At 37.2% G+C, this 25,612-nt stretch overlaps 1 protein-coding gene across 15 annotated transcripts in view; it reads right to left on the bottom strand.

The window, feature by feature from the left end:
* The window catches only part of RHOT1 (ras homolog family member T1), a 63,697-nt gene that overhangs the window by 17,606 nt on the left and 20,479 nt on the right, over positions 1-25,612 (bottom strand). For all 15 annotated transcript variants that reach the window (XR_012008623.1, XR_012008621.1, XR_012008622.1 and 12 more), the window contains exons 4-16: positions 23,242-23,285; positions 22,685-22,738; positions 22,475-22,527; positions 17,397-17,505; positions 17,000-17,101; positions 10,136-10,234; positions 9,510-9,618; positions 8,634-8,754; positions 6,142-6,226; positions 5,591-5,736; positions 4,541-4,641; positions 2,315-2,445; positions 1,335-1,418 (exon numbers count right to left, since the gene is read on the bottom strand). Coding sequence is in view for 11 of the 15 variants with exons in the window: in XM_072779433.1 (XP_072635534.1) it covers positions 1,335-1,418; positions 2,315-2,445; positions 4,541-4,641; positions 5,591-5,736; positions 6,142-6,226; positions 8,634-8,754; positions 9,510-9,618; positions 10,136-10,234; positions 17,000-17,101; positions 17,397-17,505; positions 22,475-22,527; positions 22,685-22,738; positions 23,242-23,285 (1,238 nt within the window). In the remaining 4 variants the exon portion in view is untranslated. The remainder of the gene's footprint in view (positions 1-1,334; positions 1,419-2,314; positions 2,446-4,540; positions 4,642-5,590; positions 5,737-6,141; positions 6,227-8,633; positions 8,755-9,509; positions 9,619-10,135; positions 10,235-16,999; positions 17,102-17,396; positions 17,506-22,474; positions 22,528-22,684; positions 22,739-23,241; positions 23,286-25,612) is intronic.

Raw genomic sequence — 25,612 nt, 5'->3', positions numbered from 1 at the left:
TCATTTTGTTCTGCTTCACTGCCTACTTTTTTCCAATGTTGACTATAAGACCTCCAAAGAAATAGCCCACCTATAATATGACAATGACCCAACAACAGTAAAACTCAGTACTACAAAGTTATGTAAGATAGTGTACCTATGCTGAGAAGAAAGGGGAAGTACAGAGTCAGAAGTGATTCAGTATATTCCAAATAAAACACTATTCCAGCATGGATATTTGGAGACATGAAAGACATCAATTTGCAAAGAATAGTATAAAAATAAAAACAGGAAAATTAACAGTCAGCTATATTTACTGAGTACCCAGTAAATAGAACTATACTTACAAGAGAAGATTGGGAGTTAAACAAGGTTTAATAAGAAGTTGACAAAAAAACTTTTATCACAAGGAGGAAAAACTGTATAAAATTCAATGTGATCATCTGTGTAGCAGAATAAACTATTCCCAAAAAGAAAAGGAAAGGAAATGAGCATTTCTGGTACCTATTATTTGTTAGGAGCTCCTCATGTTAGCTAATTTAAGGAAGTCAGGCTTAGAGGGAATAAGACACTTGCCTGAGGTCACACAGTTAATCAATGGGGGATTAGGGTTCAAACCAAACTGTGAATGGATCCAAGAAGAACATGTAATAATCTCTTTCTACTGGACTTCATATTATCTTTTTAGCCATACAATTCTTTTTATTTTTTTTTATTTTTATTTTTTATTTATGATAGTCACACAGAGAGAGAGGCAGAGACATAGGCAGAGGGAGAAGCAGGCTCCATGTACCAGGAGCCCGACGTGGGATTCGATCCTGGGTCTCCAGGATCGTGCCCTGGGCCAAAGGCAGGCGCCAAACCGCTGCGCCACCCAGGGATCCCAGCCATACAATTCTTTAATTCATTCTTTTAGACTAACACATTTGGTAACCATACACCTCTCTGCTAAATAGATAAAACTCGATGCAGAGTATAGACAAACTACCAATCACCTGCGTTAAGGTTTTCCTATTAATTTCTGGTCAACAGAAGGGGAAAACAAAATTTTTTAAAGAAAAGTGGGAGAAAGAAGAAAGAGAAGTTATTTTTTATTGTTGTTTTTACTTTCTATTGTGTATAACATACAATTAAGCACATGAATAGATTAATTTTCACTTATATCTACACTCATGTAATCACCACATACATCAAGGGAATTAAAATTAATTCCAATGACTAAACCAGGTGAAAGGAAAAAAAAATTACAAAAGTTCTACACATAGCCATTAAATTAAATCCGATTATGTTTTCAAAGAATCATATAAAAATATGCCCAATAATCAGTAATCTTTATATGCCAGAGAATTTCTTACCAACAAGTATTTCTCTTGTCCATATACATAAACAGTGTTAATCGCATAGTAGGATTTATGATCATCACGAATTTTCTTCTGTCTCTGAAAACAACCAAAAGTCTCAATATTTACAGTTAAGAAATTACAGTACCTAGTTTTCATCAACACACACTCTGCATGTATGTATGGGTACGTCATAAATAAAAGGGCATTCTTCCCTTCACTATGTGTTATTTATCAGTACAAAGGGGACATTGATTTTATGTTTCTTTGTTCTCAAGTTAAGGTCTAAGACAAAAGATGCATGTGTTCTGCATAAAGAAAAGCAGCAGCTGAAAAGTAAATAAACTAATTACTGAAAGTACTGCAGAGCTACTTGCCAGCAATTTTCCTTGTATTATAATTTGGTCTGACACGAGACTCATCTGGAAACACATCCATCTCCTTTCACAAGACTGTAGCCAGAATTAGATAAAGTATTCAATTTTAAATATTTACTATACATTTCTTTCTTTCTTTCTTTCTTTTTTAAGATTTATTTATTTATGATAGACACAGATAGAGAGAGAGAGGCAGAGACACAGGCAGAGGGAGAAGCAGGCTCCATGCTGGGAGCCCGATGCGGGACTCAATTTTGGGACTCCAGGATCGCGCCCTGGGCCAAAGGCAGGCGCCGAACCGCTGAGCCACCCAGGGATCCCCACTATACATTTATTTCATGCCAAGCACCTATGTCAGGTGCTTTCACATATGTATTCATTTAATTCCGACCTAAATACTATTGAGGAAAAAGAAGACAAATGATAGCTAACACCAATGAAACAAAGATAAAGACAGTTCAACAGGATTGTTGTTACTCTTAGATTGTCCTTTACTAATATACACAGGCCACTGAGCTCTAGTTATCACCTAAAAAAGTTAATGGCTGTGAAAAAATCATATAAACTCATAACTACAAAAATTTGTTAGATAAAACTCTATTATTTGAGAACTCTCACCATTAAGTTTCTTCCAAGAAGAGCCTGAAGGACTCCACTTTTCCCAGAGTTTTTCATTCCAATCACATTACATCTGAATACATTTCTTTGAGTCTGTTTTTTCTGAAGGTCTATCTTTTTATCTCTTGTTACTAAAAAGAAAAAAAAATGTACCATTTAGACTCATTGAGCCTCCATTTCATCTTCTGCAAAACAGGGTATCGTGATTTTTCATTTTTATGAAGTATGTGATTAATAAACAGACATACTGTAATACAGCCAAGCTGTATGTATAACCAAGCACTAAATATACCACAGGGCTTCATTAGTGGAAAAAGATGCATTTGTTTTCTTTCTTTCTTTTTTTTTTAAGTTTTTTTTTTGACAGAAAAAGAGAGTGAGCACAAGCAATAGGAGCAGCAGAGGGAGAGGGAGAAGCAGGCTCCCCATCGAGCAGGGAGCCCAATGCAGGGCTCAGTCCCAGGACCTGGGGATCATGACCTGAGCCGAAGAAGACGCTTAACTGACTGAGTCACCCAGGTGCCCCGGAAAAGTCACATTTCTGAAAGCTGGCTGTAAGTTAACTTCTGGTAACCAAATGACATTTATTTCATCAAAAAAATAAGTAGCACATTTTCATAAGGAAAATTACATCCTAAAAATGACAATTATAATGAATATAGCCACCATTATATCCCATCTATTTTCTTCTGTATTAAATAATTGCCATAACAAATTACAAATTAAAGGATGCTATCTCCAATCTGCACACTCTTGAATTTATAAATGGGAAAGGGATATGCAAGCTGGGGTTAACTGGCTTTCAAATGTAAATCTGTAAAAGAAGCAGGCCAGAAAAAAAAAAAAAAAGAAGCAGGCCAGAAAAGCAGAGCAATGGTACATCTCTCCCAGAGGTAAAGAGAACTCTTTAAGCTGTAATCCCCAAATTCAACTACAAAAAGTTCACCAGAGGCACTATTTATAGTAGCCAAAAGCTGAAAATGATAAAACACACACACACACACACACACACACACACACAGCAATCATAGGATAGTTAAATAAGTTATACAACATCTATATGATGACACACTAACTTTATTTTGTTTTTAAGATTTTATTTATATATTCATGAGAGATACGGGGGGGAGGGGGCAGAGACACAAACACAGGCAGAGGGAGAAGCAGGCTCCATGCAGGGAGCCCGACGTGGGACTAGACTCCGGGTCTCAAGGATCACACCCTGGGCTGAAGGCAGCGCTAAACTGCTGAGCCACCCAGGCTGCCCGACACACTAACTTATTGATATAGCAAGACGTCCACAGTATTTTGCTGAGTGAAAGAACCTCATGTTAGCTAACAATTCATTCCTTGCTCTTTGGTGCTGAATTCAATACTGTCTACTTGGTTAACTACTTTAAAGGGTACTTGCCCTGTCAATTTAAGATTGGTTGTCTTCTTGTGTCAGGACGTCCTGTAAGATACGGCATTACCCTCTACTGATGAGGATATAAGAAAATCTTGAAACAATCAGTTCCCTAATTTGTTATTTCCATACCTATGGTATTTTTTTTTAAAGACTTTATTTTATTTAGTGGAGGGACAGAGAGAGGGAGAGAAAGAAAGAATACAAGCAGAGGAAGGGGCAGAGGAACAATCCCGGCTCAGCTGGGAGCCCAACGTGCGGCTCGATCCTAGCGCCCTGAGATCATGACCTGAGCCGAAGTTGGATGCTTAATCCACTGACCCACTGAGGCATGCCTTTACCTATGGTATTCTTTAAATGGAGCACACTGCTTAGTAAGAATTACAAAGTCTGGGAAAGATTTTCTAATGTAGAAAATGGTAACAAAACCAAGAGATACACAATTAGTTCAGTATTGACATCATATGCTGATAGGTATTGTTTCCAATGTCTAAAGAAAATGAAAAGAAGATAATCTGGCACATTACAATACATTTAATGCCCACAGCTCTCCCTGATTTCATCAGTGGAGCGTCCACAGGGGTAGGCTAGAAGTAAAACTTCTACTACTCTTTATTTTTTGATAAACAATAAAATCAAGCCTCTGATACTCAAAAGAAATTACCAAGTGGCCAGGAGAAGAAATAGAGTGTAGATGTGGAAGACTAATGAAGAGGAATTTATTTTCGCTCTTTTTACACCTGAAACTGGAATATTAAAAAATGTTTTTGAAAAAATAAAAATGTTTCTGAGCATGAACTGAGTACTATTTAGATACTCACCTGTAATGGCTGAAGCTTGAGACTCTTGCTCAGTCAATATAGAATAGCCTAGATAGCCCAAATACTCTAGGCATCGCTGGACGTCTAAGTAGGTCGTGAGCCTAGGAGAAGAGGTGGAAAAGTCCCTAAATGAACATTTATAGAAAAAAAATCCCAACAGCTCAAATAACCTTACCACCAGACCCAGATAATTTCTGTCAGACTGCTTTAAGTTCCCATGTGCCCAACCAGAGGTTTCCCTACATCGCCATTCTTAAGGAAGAGAAGACAGGGAGGGGATGCAAGACTGGCAGGGGTAGAGTAGGATTCCTAAACCTACACGCAGATGAGCAGCGAGATGCTGATAAAATCCAGGGTAAGGATATCTTACAGTATCTGCTTCCCAAGTTACACACAGTTGACTGCATATATCGGCTGGTTGAGGACTTGATAATTAAATTTGAAAAGGTTTCCAAGAGGTGCAAAAATAACTGAAAAGTACTTGGAATTAGCCCTCTTGTCTAAAAACAGAACAGGTCTTGGTGTTGAGAAAGTTAGTCTCACCAAGGCTAAAGTAATAATGTCATCATGTGTAGACCACAGGATGTCCTAAGCGCCCTAGATACAATGTCAACTGCACTGCAAGTAGACTGTAGTAAAACCATCACTAAAACCTGCACTAAAAACAAACAACAACAAAAAACCAAAATAAGTCTTCAGTGTCAAGTAAAACACACTCTCCCCATATTCTGGAAGTATAAGAACTGTAACAGCAATGAGGTTTTCAATTCCCATAATAAAAAAAGTACTAAAATCTAGTTCAGTTTTGATGTAAGACTTATCACTGTTACTTTATACATCATCCAAAAGCAAACACAACCTTCCTGATAAATTAATAGAATATCTAAAGTTCATCTTAGATATAGCAGCAGCACTATAAATCCTGCTCATAGGCAGTTATGATTTAAGTATTTTTATAAGACCTGACAAACTTATAAAATGATGAATGTGATGTATCATAATTTTAAACTAGCTGTGACTCTAAAGGAAACAGGTGAGCTCTGTACTCACGTCCACTGGGAAAGAAATCCCTGGTAAGTTATCCAGCCTCTTTCATTTGTACAAACTGTGTTATTCACATCTGGTCCCCAAGGTATGTAAGGAAAAACTTTAAACAAATCTTTAAGCTCATCAGGTGACAAAGCACAGTCTCTATCCTGAGGACACACAAAGTATACAAAATGTTTAGATATCTAAGATAATAATTCCCAAACATAAGAGCCCCCAGTCTAGTAAAGCTATGCTTCTAAAAACAAAGTTTAAAATAAATAAATAAATAAATAAATAAATAAATAAATAAATAAAGTTTTACATTTTATCAAGAAAATTCTCTCATGTATATAAGAAAACCTATGTAAGAATCTATCAGAAAGTAGACTTTTTCAACTTGAGAAAATAATAGAAGTAAATAAATTAAAGAAAGTATTTTTGCTAGTGTAACTTAAGTTTAAGCAATTTTTGGCTATGTGACATGAACCTCCCATAGGTAAGGAAGCAAGGTTGAATCATTTACAGAAAAATATTTTATTACATATCACCAAAAAGTGCAGCTAGAAGCTTACCAAATCATGTTTGTCAAAGGTGCTCTGGAGAAACAAATACGCATGATGATTTAATTCAGTAGTGCAATCAGGAGGTATTTTTAACCTATTGACAAAAAAAATTTAAGAGTAAAATAAATCATTAACCAAATATTAAAATTTAAGAACGAATATAAAACCGCAACAAGTCTTTTTTTGGGGATGATGCCATTTATAAAGTATCTTTGAAGCCATTTAGACTTTCCCAGGGAAAGTCAATAGAGTGGAATGGCAATCCTCAGAAGAGCTATAGCTAACATTCATTGTGAGCTGACATATGAAGTTTTCTTAAATTTCTGAAGGGCAGGTTGAAATAAAAATTTTACAAGTAACACCAATTATACTGTAATGGGTTTGTTATTCTTCTAAACAAATTATAAGTTGCAATTATTGCTTATGTCAACATTATAATGAGTTGAAAATGATGTGAAGAGGTTATTTCTGCCTGATTTGACCTTTTTTTTTAAAAAAGATTTTATTTATTAATGAGAGACACAGAGAAGAGAGAGAGAGAGAAAGAGAGAGAGAGAGAGAAAGGCAGAAACACAGGCAGAGGGAGAAGCAGGCTCCATGCAGGGAGCCCGACCTGGGACTCGATCCTGGGTCTCCAGGCTCAAGCCCTGGGCTGAAGGTGGCGCTAAACCGCTGAGCCACCCGAGCTGCCCCTGATTTGACTTTTTGATGCACCCTAAGCTCAGTTCAATCAAAGGCACCGAGCTAGGTACTAGGCACACAAACCCAAGACAGGCTCCCTACCTCTAGGGAATGTGCTATTCAAATGGGAGACAGACTACAAACAATCTCATTATTGCAGCAGAATGAGGTGAATGGTGGATATGAGTGAACCAATGATGCCACGGGAGCCCACGCAAAAGGGGACATCTCTGGCCTGAGAGTGGGAAGGTATTAGCCCTGTTAAGAGACACTAACACTGACTTGGAGACTTGAAGGATAAGAGGCAGTAATTAGGGTGGGGGAGAGAGAGGGAGAAAGTGAGAATCCCTACGCAAAAGCCTGGAGCGCAAAACAACAGATGATTGGTAGACTATAAATAGTTTAGTATTAGTACTTACTTCTAGAATGAAGGCAGGGAGTGAAGCATGAGCAGAGCAGATCATGAACGACCTTGTATAACATGTTAAGAAGCCTGAGCTTTATCCTGGCTCGAAGGGAAGTGACATGGGCAAATCTATATTTATACATCTACTAATCTAGTAGTAGTATGAAGGACAGAAGGAGACAGTTAATAAGAAGGCTAGCAAGATTCAAATGGTAGCTCTATGAAGCTATTCTATAGAAAACGAAAGGTAGACAGCATAAGGATATTGAGAGATATCAGTGTGACCCACAAATCCACAAGCAACGGAGTTTTCTTACTGTCCTGCTTAAGAAAGTAATAAGCCATTTCCTGTAGAATTTACCTACCCATGTTAATGGCACAGAAAAGAAAACTTGACAAAGGTCTTGGGACAAATTCATTCATCCACTATAGTTTTACTGAAAAATCTGGGAAATTACTTGAGCCAAGACTTAGTAACTTTGACAAGAACAATTCCAACTTAGACCTGATTAATAGGCCAGGAATCCAGCCTGAAAAAACTGCTTTCTTGATGATGATAAATGAAAAAACCAGGAGTCTTTCTGAACCCCTACACAGATAGCCAGGGGTGCTATGCTAAAATAAAAAGGGACAATATGAAGACAATGCACCAAGGAAAAAGTAAAGAAGAAAGGCTGAAGACCCAAAAGGCCAGATCTTGGGATGTCACTTGCCTGAAAATCCTACCTCCCTGGGTTACAGGAGGGGCAACACATAGCAAGGCAGTCTCCTGTTTCAGGTGACATTGGGTCCGTTTTAAACAAACACAACTTACATATAGTAGTATCAGAGGAAAATAACTACAAACAGACTGGCTTTTTAGGAAAAATACTTATTTTATCCTGAGCTAAGAAAAGGCCATAAAACTTACAGAGAAATAGTTTTTCTATTTCTATTTGAAAAGAAGTGAACCAATATACTCTGACTTCTTGGTTCCAAATGCAAGTTTGTCCAGCATCTAGATCTCCTTCCTCAGTAAGATGAATAAAAAAAGATACTCTTACTCTCCATGAGGAGGAAAAATTTATGCCATGTATAAATCAGGGGCTCTCAAATGGGGATGATTTCACTCCTGAAGGAATATTTGACACTTTCTAGAGACATTGGACATTTTCAGTTGTCACAGCTGGGGGGAGGAGGTATTACTGGCAACTAAGGAAGTGCTAAACATCCTATAATACATAGGTCAGACTCTACAACAAAGAATTGTCTGGTCTAAAATGTCAATGGTGCCAGGGTTGATAAACTCTGCTATAAACTTCTCTAGAAATCTAAATTAGTTCTGAATAGCTCAAAGCCTACCTAAACTATGCATTTAAAGAACACTTTAAAATACTTGGCAAGCAAAATCAATTAGAAAGCCAAAGGTACATACAAAGGGAATAAATACTCGGGTGTCAAATCCAGATCATCATCATAACCAAATCGTCGAAGCACAGTCCAAGTAGTTTCGTGTCTCCCTCTCTGGATAAAAAGTGTGTGTAAAAATAGAAAACCTGAAATAAAATAAATCAGTAAGTACAGTTGATGTGAGTAGGGTACTACGTAACAAGGGAGAAAAACATAACATGTAATGGTAAGAGCTAGAATCATGAACATATGCATATGATTTCGCATGTCCAAGGTCAAATCAAAACAAGGTTCACAAGTTTCTCAATGAAAAAGAGCTGACTTCAGAATCATTTCACATATACACCCAGGTCAGGAGAGATGGCAATGGATAAAAGGGCCAAAAATGCATCCCAAGGAAAACACCAACATTCACAAAGTTATATGATAAAAATAAATGAAATCATTTTATAGATCTTTGAACTTATTTCTATAATGGAAAACTGTGGTTTTCAATTTCATTTCTCATTTCACTGTGGCTCAATAATATATTCTACAAGAAACATTTTGTACTTGGTAAATGTGACTGGTAGGCAAAATGTCTGTCCTAAAAATAATTTCTCTTTAAAGGATGCTTTTAAGTAGTAAGAATTTTAAGATAAATTTGTCCCAGAAATCTCTGCCCCTCAGATGGACCTCTGCATTCCTAACATCTGAGCAATTTCCCCACCTCTAATTTATGCTGACAGTAAGGTAAATTATCTCCATCAATGGCCTGTCTCTTAATAACGAAGTTAGATCTTAGGCCTATCAGTAAATATTAACATTTCCTTAAAGTATACATAATGCTATAAAGACCTTCACCTTCTGCCAATGTTTGAAAATATGAAGTTTAAAACGGGGTAAGACACCATTCACTCACCTTTCAATGTCAATCCACTGTCAGCCACACCATCACTTATATGTTTCCGGACTACATTCTTGACATCTTCCAGAGCTTGGGGAGCTAATGGAGTATTGAAACAAATTCTCTAGCAAAAACATAAAAATAAATTTAAAAACAAAATAGCATTAAAACCACAAATAATATAAAACATTAATCTATAAAACAACATTAAATCAGTTGTAACTAAAAAAAAAACCCAAATTCTAAATTAGGATAATTTCTGCTTTGCATTATTTATTTAAAACACGTCATAGGTCAAAAGAAAGAGTCTTTCTCTACTCTCTCCATTGCATTTGTAAAACCATAGCTCTCTTTGTGTACCCATGTTATACAAAACCAAGAAAAAAAATAATTCAGAATTCACCTTCAAGTCATATTTAATACACACATTGTTTACCATGAAATGACACCGTCTCCTCAATTCCTATCCATAGGAGAGTTTTTTATACCCCAGGTGAAGACTTAAATAGCTAGATGGGAAACATTTTTCTATGAAAGAGACATGCTTATCAACATAACACTGTTTAAGCTAATAATATTTTTATAGCTTTTCTCGGCAAGAAACTCCCCAAGACACAGAAATGCCTAAAGAAGAGGGCTACCTGAAAGAAGTTGAGTTCAGCATCATTGAGAGTGCCATCATTATCTTGATCAGATATTTTAAATATACGAGTGAGGGCTTTTATACAGGCTGGTTTCATCTATACATCATCAAGAAAAGAAACAATTATGTTAATTAAGACAATTGGAATTTCAAAATATAACTTTTTATGATTTTATTTATTTATTCATGAGAGACAGAGAGAGAGGCAAAGATATAGGCAGAGGGAGAAGCAAGCTCACTTTAGGGAGCCTGATGCAGACCCCAGGATCACGACCTGAGCCAAAGGCAGACGCTCAACTGCTTGAGCCACCCAGGTGCTCCAAAATGTGACTTTCATAAGTAATTTTTTAAAATTTTTATTTATTTATGATAGTCACAGAGAAAGAGAGAGAGAGAGAGAGGCAGAGACATAGGCAGATGGAGAAGCAGGCTCCATGCACCGGGAGCCCGACGTGGGATTCGATCCCAGGTCTCCAGGATCGCGCCCTGGGCCAAAGGCAGGCGCTAAACTGCTGCGCCACCCAGGGGTCCCTTTCATAAGTAATGTTAAGAATAATTCTGATCAGGGGTGTCTGCGTGTCTCAATTGGTCATGAACCTGCCTTCGGCGCAGGTCATGGTCCTCGGGTCCTAAAATGGAGCCCCAAGTCAGGCTTCCTGAGACCCTGCTTCTCCCCCTCCCTCTGCCCCTCCCCCCAGAGCTTATACTTTCTCTCACTCTCAAAATCTTAAAAAGAATAATGCTGATTGTTTTCCACTATTAAGTACATAACATCAAATACAGCATGAAAAATGAACTAAAGTAAAGCCATTTACTTTTATACTCAAAGTCTTTTTAAGTAAAGAGGTACTATTTACTTGGACCAATATATAAAACGGTCAAATTCTGCCCCTGGTGATCATAAATTCCCTGAGAACAAGCAAAAAAGAAGTTCATCATTAGAGAGAAGATCTGTTCTTCCAGTCATATAGAAAATAAGTATTTTTTTAAAGATTTTATTTATTCATGAGAGACACAGAGAGAAAGAGGCAGAGACACAGGCAGGAGGGAGAAGCAGGCTCCATGTAGGGAGCCTGATGCGGGATTCAATCCAGGGATTCTGGGATCACACCCTTAACCAAAGGCAGATGCCCAACCGCTGAGCCACCCAGGCATTCCAGAAAGTATTTATGTTCTCCTTCATCCTATAAAGAATTTGAACTGTCTATAAAACTACTAAGGGCTTTTTCCTTCCCAATTTCTGAACCCCCCTGCCCCCAACTTTACTGATGTATAACCAACTTCTGATTTTTGACCAACCTTCTGGTAGAAGAATGAGACTAAATGTTTTGGTCTCGTGTGTGTGTGTGTCAAAGTCAGGAATTAAATGTGTTTATTCACAAACATGTGGCAAAAGTATAAAAAGCCTTTTATTAACTTACTTTAAGAATTACTTGCATTTAAAAAAGAATCTTGCTTTTTGTGACTCTAAAACTTTTCTAAGTAATGCTGCTGGAAATATATTTTGTCAACTTCCTTAATTTTGTCTTAGGATATGTAACAGAATGCATATTTTACTATTTAAAAATAAGGCCTACATGCTTCTGATTTATATAATTACTACAGGATAACCACTGTCAACTATTTTGAGAAAATAAAACTTTCAGGAAGGTCTCTAAACAGTATAAATCTAGGAGGAGATCTCTTATGGACATTCTGAATCAGAGAAATAAAGATGGCAAAGTAAGGAAATGTGTACCTGTGAAACTGTACCACTATCTAGAGTAAATAGCAATGATGAGTTTTTATCATGCTATCAAACTAAATTCAGAAATTCTTTTTTTTTTTAGATTTTATTTATTTACTTGAGAAAGAGCAAGCTAGAGAGAGCACAAGTGGGAGGTGGAGAGGGGAAGAGGAGAGGGAGAAGCAAACTCTCCACTGAGCAGGGAACCCAAGGCAGGGCCTGAACCCAGGACCCTGGGATTATGACCTGAGCCGAAGGCAGACATCTAACTGACTGAGCCACCCAGAAATTCCCTAAAAATTGGGAACACTTATCTTCTCAAACACATACACACAATCTCTTATTTTGTTTTAAATAAGGTCTCTAAGAGAGCAATTTGATCTAATGAGACAAAGATAAAACCTATGATATAAAGAGATTGTAAAGAATTGAAAAAAGTTAAGTAAAAAAGAAACCATTTGATATGGCTTTCTCTGTAAAAAGAGTTATTAAATAGGTTAGAAGCTAGAAAGTCTACAATCATGGGTGATTTCTTAAAGAATGGTAAGATATAACTTCTATAAATGTGATCCTAACATTAGATATTCAAAATTAATAAAGATGAGATTGTTTTGATTCTCCTTTTAAAAACCTGTTATATAACCTAAATGTTTCAAAAAGTAGCAAGAGCTGAATGATGTAAAAAACAGAATCTAAAAATAACTTTATTTTGTATAAGTGGTTTTCCTCATATCATAAAAAGCTACATTAAACAACAGGTAATTTGGAGAAAAATAAAATGATGCATTTTTCATTAAAGCTTGAAATGCATCAGAAGCTAAAGTGGTCTAAGGTACTGCCTCAATACAGTATCTAAATAGTAACTACCTTAAAATATAACACCAAAATATGACTATGTTTAAAAGGTATTAAAAATATATTTCAATAAAGCTGTAAAAAATTTTTACAGTAATAAAAAATTCATTTTGCATATGAGTAATTGAAATCCTCACAGAATAAACATTATACAAGTCACATCTTTTTCATTATTGGGTAAGCAGAGGACTCCATGGGACATACAGAGTCCATCATCACAAATTAATTTTGAATTAGTCATCAGCCTTCAATCTCAAATATTACTTTTTTTTATGATTACACCTCAAATCTATGGTAAAAGTTTATTTTTTGTAAGCTTATTTATTTTTGAGGGAGGGAAGAGAGAGAGAGAGAGAGCGCGTAGAGCGCGTGCGTGCATGTGCCCATTAACTGGGGTGGAGGGGCAGAAGGAGAGAATCTTAAGGCTCTGCACTGAGCCTGGAGCCGGACCAGGGCTGGATCTCACAACCCTGAGATCATGACCTGATCTGAAATCAAGAGTTCAATGTACTGAGTCACCCAGGCACCCCCTCTCTGTTAAAAGTTCATTATTGTTGGGGCACCTGGCTGGCTCAGTTGGTAGAGGGTACAGTTCTTGATCTCGGGGTCCTGATTTCCAGCCCCATGCTGGGTGTAGAGCTTACTTAGAAAAAAAGTTTATTATTGTCTAAATAAACGGTTCTGGTATAAGCTTAGACTCAAAGCTTATACTTGTCTAAAGCAAGGTTTAATCTTTAAAAAGTTACACACTTTATCTCAGACAAGTCCCCCTAAGAAATAAGTAACAGATGGTGGTAGATGTTTTACTCTCTGGGACTGGGGGAGGGGCAGAGGTGATAAGCAGATTAGGACTAATAATAAGCCTAGGAAAAAAGTAGCAATTAAAGCACTGCATAGTCTATTATAATAGAGGGGATTTAATGCACCACTAGGCCAAGGCCTCAGGTAAATCTCTACAGTACAACTTTCCCAAATTTCCTTGATCATAAAATATGGTACCTGAGTGAATCAGAATGGAACTGGTGTTTTTAATAAGTGTGCCTAGTAACTATTATGAGGCAAATTAGGGAAATAGTGGACTAAGAATAAATTAAAAAGAAGCTGTTCCAATTATGGAACAGTAAACCAAGATTAAGGAAGAGTATATCAGGGTCAGATTAAGGGATAATTTAGATTAATTACATATACCAGTGGTCAGCACTTTTTCTGTGAAGAGCCACCCAGCAAATATTTTAGACTTTGGGGGCCAACAAGCAAAATCAAGAGTATTATGAAGGTACTTATATAGCAAGAGAGAGTCAAAATTCCATAAAGTTTTTATTGACAGAATTCAAAATGTGATATTATTATAGTAATAATATAAATTTGCTATACAGGTTTACTAATAAGAAAAATGGGATTCTTTTGGGAGGAATACCATTTGGTTTAGTTAGGGTTCAACATTAGTGTTCTCTATCATGAAGACTGAAAATGTTCACCTGTTAATGCTGGTCTGCAATGAGATGTTACATATTTCATTTCTGAAAATCATTCTGTAGATACATATGGCCAATACTGACACATATCCATAAATATGTAATTTTAATTGAGCATATTAACTGCTTGGAAGACATTTATAAAATCAGATTCTTGATATTTTCCCATCAGCATGTCATTATACTACAGATTGATCAACTCCCAATTGAAGGTTAGGTGGAAGCTCCTCAAGTGCACAGTTAAGTGGATTATGAAATATGGAAATTTACTTTGCATTTGCACCAAAGTCCTCCCAAAAACAATGCTGGAACTGGAGTTTGAGCTCAGAAGATATATCTGCTTTGTCACAGATTTCTTTTCTTGTTTTGACATGCTATGTAATAGCATGATAATAAAATGATAAAATTCTATGGCGCTGTGGCACCAGTACTCACACTATTAAGTTATAACTGTGTCAGTGCAATCAGCAGTGCCTCGAGCAGCAGTGAGAAGTGAGAGTAGCACACACAGGCTATTGCAGCTACTCAACTCTGCCTTTGCAGCATGAAAGCAGTCACAGATAAACATAAATGAACAAGTGTAGCTGTGTTGCAATAAAATTTTATTTATAAATGATGATATTTGAAAGTCATATAATTTTCCTGTATAACAAAATGTTATTTCTTTGGATTTTTTTTCAATCATTGAAAAATGTATAATATATTAATTCTTAGCTCACAGGCTATACAAGAACAGGTGACAGGCCAATTTGGCCCACAGGTCAAAGTCTGCCAACCACTGATACTATAAACTTTTCCTGGAAAAATCTGCAACTTTTTATTTCTTAAAAACTCAACAATATGGGATCCCTGGGTGGCGCAGCGGTTTAGCGCCTGCCTTTGGCCCAGGGCGTGATCCTGGAGACCCGGGATCGAATCCCACATCGGGCTCCCGGTGCATGGAGCCTGCTTCTCCCTCTGCCTGTGTCTCTGCCTCTCTCTCTCTCTCTGTGTGACTATCATAAATAAATAAAAATTAAAAAAAATAAAGTTAAAAAAATTCCATTAAAAAAAAAAACTCAACAATAAAAAGGTAACTCAAGACGTGAACAATGACTTAAATAAACATTTCTCTATATACAAATAGCCAATAAGCACGTGAAAAAGATGTTCAACATCATTAGGCATCAGGGAAATCCAAATCAAAACCACTGTCACCACCAGGATGGCTATAATAAACCACACACACACACACATACAGGAAAATAACAAGTATTGGCACAGCAAATATATGCAGAAATCAGAACCTGCCGTTTAGTTTGGTGGTTCCTCAATAAATTAAACAGAACTATCATGTGACTTAGCAATTCCACTCCTCAATATACACTCAAAAGAAATGAAAACAGGTATTCAAACTTTCATATGAATGTTAAAAGCAGCTCTATTCACAATTAAAAAAATGGAAACAATCCACATGTCAATCAACAGATGAATGAATAAAAATATGACATGTGGTATATCCATACAAGGAAGTATTATTTATCCATAAAAAGACATGAAATGCTGATCCATGCTACAACACAGATGTATGATGAAAACATTATGTGAAGTGAAAGAAGCCAGACAGAAAAAGAAAAGACTGCCTATTGAATGATTGCATTTATATGAAATGTTCAGAATTGGCAAATTCATAGACAGAAAGTAGATTAGTGGTTGCCAAGGGCTGGGGAAAGGAGAATGAAGTGACTGCTAATGGGTTCAAGGTTTCTTTCCTGGGGTGGTAAAATGTCCTGCAATTAGACATTTGGGGTGGTGGCAGATGTGTAAGTTTGTGAATATACTAGCTAGCAATCACTAAACTGTATACTTTAAAAGGATGAATTTTGCGATATGTGTTATATCTCAGTAAAAGTTAACTTTTAAACTCTATGGTAGGGGAGCCTGGGTGGCCCAGTCAGTTGAGCGGCCGACTCTTGGTTTCAGCTCAGGTCATGATCTCAGGGTTCTGGGATCGAGTCCTGCATCAGGCTCTGAGCTCAGCATGGAGTCTGGTTGAGGATTCTCCTTCTCTCTCCCTCTGCCCCTTCTCCAGTGCATGCACACTGTCTCTCTCTCTCTCTCAATCACTCGCTCTTTCAGTCTCTCCCTCTCTCTCCTTCCTTCTCAAATAAAATAATAAATCTTAAAAAAAGGTCTATGAAAAAAAAAAAAAAAAAAAAAAGGTCTATGGCAAACAGGTGAAGGGGATTAAGGGTACATTTATCACAATGAGCACTGAGTAATATAGAGAACTGCTGAATCACTATATTGTATATCTGAAATTAACACATCACTGTATGTTAATTATACTGGAATTAAAAAACAAATACATATTCTTTTTTAAAAAAAGAAAAAAGTCTATGGCAAATATTGTTAAATTTAGATATTATTGTGTTTAACTATGAAACAAAAAAGAGTATTCGAATTGTGTTACATGTTGTTCCTGTGTCCAATCATTACACAAGGTTTTCATTTGTAATGTGTTTTTAAGTTTGTGAACTCTATACTAAGAGAGTAAGTAGACCACTAGGTAAGTCTTCAAACTTATTTTTGCCAATTCTTCTGTTTGTTTAATGACATTTCCTGAAAAATTATTTGATCTGGAATACTATTCATAGTATTAACATGAATGTCTTTGAAGTGCCTAGAAAATGTAATTATTTAATAAACAATAAATTTAAATTTCAGCAGTTTAGAAGAGTACTCAAGAGTTACTAAAAATCAATACTAAGGTTACTCCCTACATATTCCAGCCCCTACTAACACACCCTGGGGGGCCAGGGATTACCTCCTTCTCCTCTGGGCAGTACAGGGGCCCAGTAGGATGAAGAACAGCTTTCTGTGCATAATAAAAGAGCTCTGATATGTTCTTCAGGTTTTTTGCTGAACACTGGAAAAAAAAAGTTCAAAATTTTATATTCTGAAAGCAATTATGGGCACTAAAAACAAATTTTAAACTATCAATATAAGGTAATAAGGTTGCTTAAAGAAACTGAAAAATACATTTTTCTTTGTTGCTATCACAATGTCTACAAAGAACTCAGAGGTAATTCCAAGTCCTTTGCTGTATTTGGTTTACATGACTTCACAAACAGCAGGAAATTTACTCCATCCCACTCCTTCCCACATCCTATTTCAAACCTTGGTTTAGTGAGAATTCACCAGCAGCAATCACATGGTCATACCTCCACACAGGTTTCTATTTCTGTGTACTGGTTCATAATGGGAAGGATGGTCTCCATACTACTATATTCCACTAGATCAGATTTGTTCCCAACCAGTATCAAAGGCAACCTGAAATAAAAAGGATACATTGCAATAATAAGGAAGTTTGCAGAAGATCTTAAATATTTTAAAGTACACAATAACCCATTCTAATTAGCTTTACTTAATCCCCCCAACATGAACCCTCTACTGTAGTCAGTTCTAGTCTCCTAGATGGTATGTTCATATTCAACAAATATTTACTGAGTACTTCTTAAATTTTTAAAATTTTTTAAATTATTTTTTATTTTTGAAAGATTTTATTATTTATTCATGAGAGACAGAGACAGAGAGTGAGGCAGAGACATAGGCAGAGGGAGGAGAAGCAGGCTTCATGCAAGAAGCCCAATGCAGGACTCAATCCCAGACCCCAGGATCACGTTGTGAGTGAAGGCAGACGCTCAACCACTGAGCCACCCAGGTGTCCCTTAAAAATTTTTTTAAAGTTAATTTATGTTCTTCAGTAATCTCTATGCCCAACATGGGACTTGAACTCAAGATCCTGAGGTTAAGAGTTGCATGCTCTTCTGATTGAGCCAGTCAGACATCCCTACTGAGTACTTCTTATAAGCCAGGTACTGTTCTAAGCATTAAGGATACAAGACAGACAAGGTCCCTACTCATGCTAAACTGAAAATCAGAAAATGAACAAAAGTAAATAAACAATACACTTTCCAATTCTGTAAGTGCAATAAAGAAAGTAAATAAGGGGATATGCAGCAGAGTAATGGGAGGGCTAATTATACAGGAATCAGAGGGAAATCTCCCTGACAAGGTGGCATTTGGGTCAAAGAGTGAAGGCTGAAACGGAATATGCACTGTGAAGAGCCAGAAAAGAGCTGTGGAGGAAGAAGGGACAGTGTGTACAAAGGGCTCAAACTGAAAAAACATTCTGGTGAGTCCAAAGAACAGAAAAATGTCAGAGTGGCTGGAGTACTAAACAAAGGGGAAGAGGTGTGTAAAGGGGTTGGAAGGAGGAGCAAAGGTCAGACACACAAGCTGTGGTAAGGAGTAGGCATTTTATTATAAGTATAAAACAGGAAGCCACTGAAGAATTAAGAGAGGGGTACAACATGACTGGGTCAATATTTTTTAAGATTTTATTTATTTACTCATGAGAGACACACACAGAGAGAAAGGCAGAGGCATAGGCAGAGGGAGAAGCAGGCTCCATGCAGGGAGCCAGATGTGGGACTCAATCTCAGGACCCCAGGATCATGCCCTGAGCCAAAGGCAGACACTCAACCACTGAGCTAGGATCAACATTTTAAAATGAGTCATATGGTGTCTTTCAGAGATACATATTGAAATATTTACAGTATGATTTGTTCAGAATGATCCAATGGGAGGGGTAATAAATGAAATAAGACTGGCCATGATAGTGACAGACATTTTTGATTAATGTGTGGATATCCACCTAGAGAAATATCTCTAAATTTGTGTTTCAGTATATTATTTCCCATTTTCTCAATTCTTGTATTAAAAATGTATAAAACATACTAAATAGATACTAAAAAGAAAAAAATACAAGTAATAAAAGTAAAATTATCAAGTAGAAAAATGGGCAATGATCAAGAAATATTTTAACACATACTCAAAACAAAACAAAACAAAACAAATACTGGCCATGAATTGAGGCTGGTGAAAGATATACAGATGATAGAGAAAGATGATCCTCTTTACTTCTGAATGTGTCTGATTTTTTTTCAATAATAAAAAGCTTTTTAAAATGTGCTGGCCTGGGGGATCCCTGGGTGGCTCAGCGGTTTAGTGCCTGCCTTTGGCCCAAGGCGTGATCCTGGAGACCTGGGATCGAGTCCCACATTGGGCTCCCTGCATGGAGCCTGCTTCTCCCTCTGCCTGGGTCTCTGCCTTTCTCTCTCTCTCTCATGAATAAATAAACAAAATCTTAAAAAAAAATGTGCTGGCCTGGATTATAGCAGTAAAGATGGAGAGAAAGTATTCAAATTTGAGATATATTTTAGAAGTAGAACTAATAGGGCAGCCTGGGTGGCTCAACAGTTTAGCGCCGCCTTCAATCCAGGGCATGATCCTCGAGACCCAGAATCGAGTCCCACGTCGGGCTCCCTGCGTGGAGCCTGTTTCTCCCTCTGCTTGTGTCTCTGCCTCTCTCTCTCTGTGTGTCTCTATGAATAAATAAATAAAATCTTAAAAAAAAAAAAAAAGAAGTAGAACTAATAGGAACAACTGGTAGATTACATATGGAGGTTGAGGGCAAGGCAGAAATCAAGAAAAACACATAGGTTTCTGGCTGGACAAAATGAGTAGGCCTCCTGAGATAGAAAAGATTCATTGGGGGGGGGGAGGAGTAGTGGGGAGCAGGCAGGGAATTAAAGATTTTGTTTTAAACAGATTAAATCTGACAGTCCTATGAGAAATCTAAATGGGGATTATCAAAGAGAGCTAGTCTAGTAGGGAACTGTTATTTGTATGACCTACAGAGAGCTTGGAGAGAAAGCAAATCATCTTGCTGAAACTCCAGATAGCAAAAGAAATTCTTGCATTTATTTACCCCTTACAATGATTATGCATAAAGGGACTATATATATAGTCTGTATCTATATAATCCACATCTATATAACCCAAATATAGATTCCTAAAAAAGCCAGGAGGGTCTCTCCAAAAATGTAGTGGTTTGCAACTAAAGGTGTGCACAAAATAATTAACAGAGCTTAAAAAAATACACATGTCCAAGCCCTACTCCAAACGTACAGATTCTAAAACTCCAGGGGTGGGGTGGGGCAAAGGCATCTACATTCTTTGAAAATACCTGAGGTGACACTAATGGGCACACCTGAATAAGAACCACTATGCTACCAGTCCAAGGAAGTCCTAAGGAAAAATATTTGTGCAACAAATATAAACTTATGAGGCTCAGGAAAGAAGTTATTGGGAAAGTGTAAGGTCCATATAGTAAAGAAACAGGGTGCCTGGGTGGCTCAGTCAGTTAAGCATCTGCCTTCAGCTCAGGTCATGATCCCAGGGTCCTGGGACCAAGCCCCACATCAGGCTCCCTGCTCAACAGTTAAGTATGCTTCTCCCTCCTCCCACTCGTGCTCTCTCTCTCTCACTCACTCTCTCTCAAATAAATTCAAATCCTTAAAAAAAGATTTAAAAAAAAGAAAGAAACAGCCCCTCTTGGGACAAGTCAACCACAAGAAAAATAATTATGTTTATATGATTCAAAGAGGGAAAAAAAACAGCTACACCTAAGAAAGCTCAACTTGATCTTTGAATGTCAAAAGCTACCTTCAGATGATACCAAAAAGGCCACAGAATTCACCACAGAATTTTAGGAAGCTATCATAGTGAAACTTATTTAATTCAGGAGTCCAATCTGATGCTTGATAGATCCCAGAAAAACTGCCTTCTCTGAAAAGTCCCTTCTGAAAACAGCTCCAGTGTTCAGCAAGAAGAGCAAGTGTCAGGAGCATATAGCTGTGAACTCCTCCAAGGCAGCCTATCTGATACTCCCTTGTGTGATGGAAATGATCTCTATCTGTACTGCCCATTACTGTAACCATTAGCCACAAGTAGCTAGTGAGCGCCTGAAACGTGGCTATTCCTAGGAATTGAAATTTTAGTTGGATTTAATTTTACTTAATTTGAAGTTAAATCGCCACAACTAATTAGAGTCTACTACAGTGGATAGCACAACTTCTCAGGTCACTGTCTCCTTTTTACCTTGTCAGGAAGTCACATCAAAGTTTAAAACTATGACAAAGAAGAGCCTTAAGAGCTTGAGACATAGCATATAAAATGCCATCTCAGTCACAAAGTCTCCCTCCATAAATACATGAGGCAGGGCCAATGACCATGTTCAACTGTTAAGCACCAGATCTTTACAGTTTCAAGGCACAAAAATGTCCAATCAAAAGAGAAATCTAGGGCAGCCTGGGTGGTTCAGCAGTTTAGCGCCACCTTCAGCCCAGGGTGTGATCCTGGAGTCCCGGATCGAGTGCTGCCATCAGGCTCCCTGCATGGAGTCTGCTTCTCCCTCTGCCTGTGTCTCTGCCTCTGTGTGTGTGTGTGTGTCTCATGAATAAATAAATAAAATCTTTAAAAAAAAAAAGAGAGAGAGAAATCTAAAAAATTAAATAAAGGACCAAATGTGTACAATACACAGTTATTAATCTGACTTCCCTAATGTTTAAAAATGCCTAATAACACGTTCCATTAAATAATATTGCAAGAAAAATTTTTAGTTTACATTTTGACTTAAAACTTGAAACGTTTATATCCAGAACTATCACCCTGCTCAGAAAAACATAGAAGATGTGTTCTCTTACTTCTTCCCATCACATATATACCTTCCAAAGAATTTCAAAGAAATTTCCCTCTCTGCATTCCTAAAGATCTCTAGTGATCTCTAGAGAACTTATAAAGCACGTACACGTGTGTTATTTCACTGCCTTCTCAAAATTACCACATGCAGCCAAGACAGGCATTAGTGTCTTCTCCACTACAGACGAGGAAGTAAGGCTCAGTCAAGTCAAATGGATATGTCAGATCTCAAAGAGCACTTGTTTTCCTCCCAGTCCCATGACATCATACACACCACCTTGTGAGCAATCAGTGACAAGGTGAAGCCATTCCTCACCCAAGTGGCATTTCCACAGAGAAGGTACAACCTATACAAGTGAAGAGGAATTCTAAAGTGGAAACTTCTTAAGCAGTGGGTTTGAGAAAGAGAAATAATATAATTACCAGAATAGTTAATGTCTGAAGTTGTAAATCATTATAGTACCAGAACTCTATTTTATGCTTTGCTTCCAAATATATGTGCTGCCTCAAATAATTCCTCCTGAAATCAGTGTGTGTGTATAAATAAAGATCTATAGGTAAAGTAAATGTGGTAAAATGTTAACTAGTGTATTTAAGTGAAGGGTTTACAGGTATTCATTGTACTATTTCTTGCAACTTTTCTCTAAGTTTGAAATTTTTCATTATACAAAGTTCAGAAGGAAAAAAAAAATACCTGCTGTCTTTGTCCGTTCTTTCATTTATGAGAGGAATCCATCGACTTGTTACCTAAAAAGAAAATTAGTAAGAGCTAAGCCACAATGAGGATCTTCTCTGAAAAATACTCTGCCCTGGGACCGCTAAAATTCTAAACTGAGGATCAATTTTAAAAGTGCCCCCATTGAAATTTAACTAAATATAGTAAAAAAAAGTCACACGTCCATACCTTATCAATAGAATGTTTGTTGTTAACTGCATAAACTATGCAGATGACATTAGCCTACAAGAAAAAAATAAGAAATTAATGTTTTTGGGGTTTTTTTTAAGATTTTATTTTTTTACTCATGAGAAACAGAGACAATGAGGTAGAGACACAGACAGAGGGAGAACCAAGCTCCATGCAGGAAGCCCAACATGGGACTCGATCCCGGGTCTCCAGGATCATGCCCTGGGTTGAAGATGGCGCTAAACCGCTGAGCCACCCGGGCTGCCCTAATGGTATTTTTAAACAAAATAAATGTAAACATTAGCATTTAATTGCCAACTAGTTAATATATTTGGGCCAAAGAAAGAATAAAATTTGAAACCTAAAAAAACCCCCAAACTTTGCATGCCTCAAAGAGGAAAAAGTTCCTAAGGACTTATTGCAGAAATACATACTCAAAGTCAGCAGTAACAACAAAGAATTGAAAAGACCTAAGTCAGAGAATGAAAAAGGTAGTCTCACAAAATCATCACAATTTTCCCACAAAAAAAACCCAACAGCTATTTTCTTTAACTCACCTGTGAAATCTCTTGATGAAGCTGTTCATCACTCTGTTCTGCTTCTACAAATGACAAAGTCAAAAAAAGTCCATTATTTTAAAAATTTTCATAAAAACTAATGGCCAAGCTAACTTCTACATGGCATACATCCAACATCCCTCATCTCTTATGTCATTTATATAGTGTAGTGCCAGATGAGGTGGCAAAGACAAGGGCAAGCCAGCAAAAAGAAAGAGCTGGACTATGATAAGGAAGCTGACTGGCCCTGGAAGACAAGGATAACTCAGGCACAGAAGAGCAGAAGGCATTGTGTGATAAATCTAGGCCAGCATCTGATCCAAAATTGAGAAGGGTCAGGCCAAAGGGATCAGAAACCCAAGCTAGAGGACTAGGTGCTGCAGTCAGAAGCCCAGACAAAGAGTCCATACACACAGGGTCAGAAGGCCAGGTGAGAATCTGGACAATACAAGCTAAGAGCTTGTATCTTGAGAGAGCAAGCCCCAGAAGCAAAACCAAAGCATGATAGTGAAGAGTCAAGAATTCCCTTGCTAGCGCTTATCTCTGGCTGGAATGGGTCTCAAATGGTAGATGTGCATATAACCCTACAGTGCAGGAGATATGCATGATCACAGCTATGATGAAAAAGCATACAAATGAATAGTCTTGATTTTGGCTCAGGTCATGATCTCAGGGTCAGGAGATCAAGCCCTGCATCGGGCTCTGCACTCAGTGGAGAGTCTGCTTGAGATTCTCTCCCTTTCCCTCTGCCTCTCCAGCTTGTGCTTGCACTCTCTCTAATAAATCAATCAATCAATCAATCAATCAATCAATCTTTAAAAAAAAGAAAAAAGCATACAAATGAAGAGGAAAGCAATAACTGACATTAATTTGGATTACCTTATGTTAAATATTTTCCCCAAAAAATGCCTGTTATTTCTGACATACAAACTAATACCATAAATGAATGCAACAGAATTTTAATTTATGCTAAATAACTGGCCATATCTTAAATATCTTTTCATATGTTGAGTAATCAATGGGTTATGGCTCCAATTCCAATGCTGAAAAAGAATAATTCTGTAAATAAAGCAGGTTATAAGGCTAACTGCAGCAGAGAGCATCCAACCCCCTCAGCTTTGGGTATAGTGCAATCTAGTAGCCAGACATGCAAGCCACGTATGTCATTTTTAATGTTCTATTAGTCACATTAAAAAAAAAAAAACTAACAGGATGGGGTGCCTGGGTGGCTCAAGCATCTGACTCTTGATTTCGGCTCAGGTCATGATCTCAGGGTTGTGAGACTGAGCCCCATGTTGGGTTCCACCTGGGCATAGAGCCTGCTTAAGACCATCTCTCCACCTCTCCCTCTGCCCCTCCTCCTTTAAAAAATTAAAAAGGAACAGGTAAAAGTACATTTTTATTTTACCTAAGATATCAAAAATATTAAAATTTCAACATATACTCAATGAAAGAATTATTGAGATTTACATTCTTTTTCTCATACCAAGTCTTCTAATTCCACCTGCATTTTATACTTACAGCACATTTCAATTTAGACTAGCCTAGTTTTAAGCATTTTAAGCATGCAATAGTCATAATGTATTGGACTGGGCAGTCCTACAGTCCTAGGTAGGAATTTCACTTTTAGAACATGTGGAATACCAACTTAGGAAAACAAAGTATTACCAATATAGTTATACCTTTCTTACAGATTTTATTTTCTAAAGCAGTTGTAAATGCACAGCAAAACTGAGTAGAAAGTACAGAGATTTCCCATATAATTCCTGCCCCACATAGCCTCCTGCATTATGAACATCCCTCATCAGAGTGGAATATCTGTTACAACTGACTCCAAACATGAGGCTCGAACTCACAACCCCAAGATCAAGAGTTGCATGATCCAGCCAGACATTCCTTTAAAAAAAAAAAAAAAGAAGTCCCAGAACAAAGCAAAATACTTTAATGATTAAAAAGTCAGTACTAGTGGGTAGAAAAATTTTAAATTATTAAAAGCAATACAAATGTGCTTCTGTTACCATATAATGTAAGCAAGCTTACAACTGTTTTAACTATTATTTGGGTAGGAGACAAAGGCTGATAAATTAAAAAACAAATTTAGAACTCAACAAATTCTGAAATTCAGAACTCTTTCTGCATCATCAGAGCATTCCTGAATGCCTGGTAACAAAATTAATCCAAAACTTATCTCTGCAAATATGCCAAGTCAAGGAGGGTAATGATTTATCTACTACTTGTCTTTTTTTTTTTTTTTAAGATTTTATTTATTTATTCATGAGAGACATACAGAGAGAGAGAGAGAGAGAGAGAGGCAGAGACACAGGCAGAGGGAGAAGCAGGCTCCATGCAGGGAGCCTGACGTGGGACTCAA

The sequence above is a fragment of the Canis lupus genome, chromosome 16, assembly GCF_048164855.1.
Source record: "Canis lupus baileyi chromosome 16, mCanLup2.hap1, whole genome shotgun sequence".
Classification (NCBI taxonomy): domain Eukaryota; kingdom Metazoa; phylum Chordata; class Mammalia; order Carnivora; family Canidae; genus Canis; species Canis lupus.
The sequence above is the reverse complement of the archived record's forward strand: the minus strand, read 5'-3'. Positions and strand labels throughout refer to the sequence as shown.